This window comes from Plasmopara halstedii (assembly GCF_900000015.1).
Source record: "Plasmopara halstedii genome assembly, contig: Scaffold_42, whole genome shotgun sequence".
Lineage (NCBI taxonomy): Eukaryota > Oomycota > Peronosporomycetes > Peronosporales > Peronosporaceae > Plasmopara > Plasmopara halstedii.
Window position 1 is genome coordinate 872827 of NW_020186963.1, and position 810 is coordinate 873636.

Consider the following 810-nt stretch of genomic DNA (forward strand, 5'->3'; position numbering starts at 1 on the left):
GTCAGTTGCTGGTTCAGTCTCTGGGTGGCCGATGGCCCGTAAGATCCGCTCCGGCGCCAACGCTTCCGCGTTCACATGCGCCGGATCCCGATACGGCTTGAGCAAACGTACGTAAAACACCGGGTGGGTGCGCGTCCGTCTGGGAATTTTAGCGTACGCGCTAGACTCCGCATGATCACAACCTTAAACGGTCTAATAAACCGTGGACGAAGCTTCGTGCGGAAGATAGCAGAGGCTGAAATGTAGGAAGGTTCTTCGAATTTGATAAAACCAGGTCTCCGACCTTAAGCTTTCCACTTTGCCTTTTCCTTTTTCATCTGCATATTTTTTTGCAGGTCTTGGCTTTCAGCCATGGCATCCCGAACGTGTCCTAGGACACTCAGTCCGGTAGACAAGAAGTCACCGACTTCTTTACGGATGGTGAGGGGGCTGACATCAGCTAGCCGTTCAGCTATCCCCCACCAAGCCCTGAGCCATGGGATGGCGGCGTCAGCGGGATGCGAGGGTAAATCAGCCCGTTCACGTAGAACGGCGTGTAGCCGGTAGACGAATGCACTGCATTATTCAGTGCAAACTCTAAGATTGGCAACATGGCGCTCCAGCGCCCCGGCGTCCCAGCACAGACGCTGCGAAGAACGTCTTCGATGACGCGATTCATCCTTTCGGTTTGACCATCGCTCTGCGGATGATCCGCTGTCAATATACCCAAATTAGTGCCGAGCACCTTGAAGATAGTCGACCAAAATTTCCCATGAAATGGGGGTGTCTAGTAGAGACAATCGACTCTGGAAGTCCGTGCTGTCGGAAAAC

General features: G+C 53.3%; 1 protein-coding gene across 1 annotated transcript in view; it reads right to left on the minus strand.

Moving 5' to 3' along the window:
- Nucleotides 1-710: 710 nt before the first annotated feature.
- The window catches only part of PHALS_09549 (ef hand), a gene marked incomplete at both ends in the record, with an annotated part of 959 nt that continues 859 nt past the window's right edge, over nucleotides 711-810 (minus strand). Inside the window, one exon of the mRNA XM_024724059.1 lies at nucleotides 711-810. This exon is cut by the window's right edge and continues 327 nt beyond it. Within this exon, the coding sequence (XP_024571796.1) occupies nucleotides 711-810 (100 nt within the window).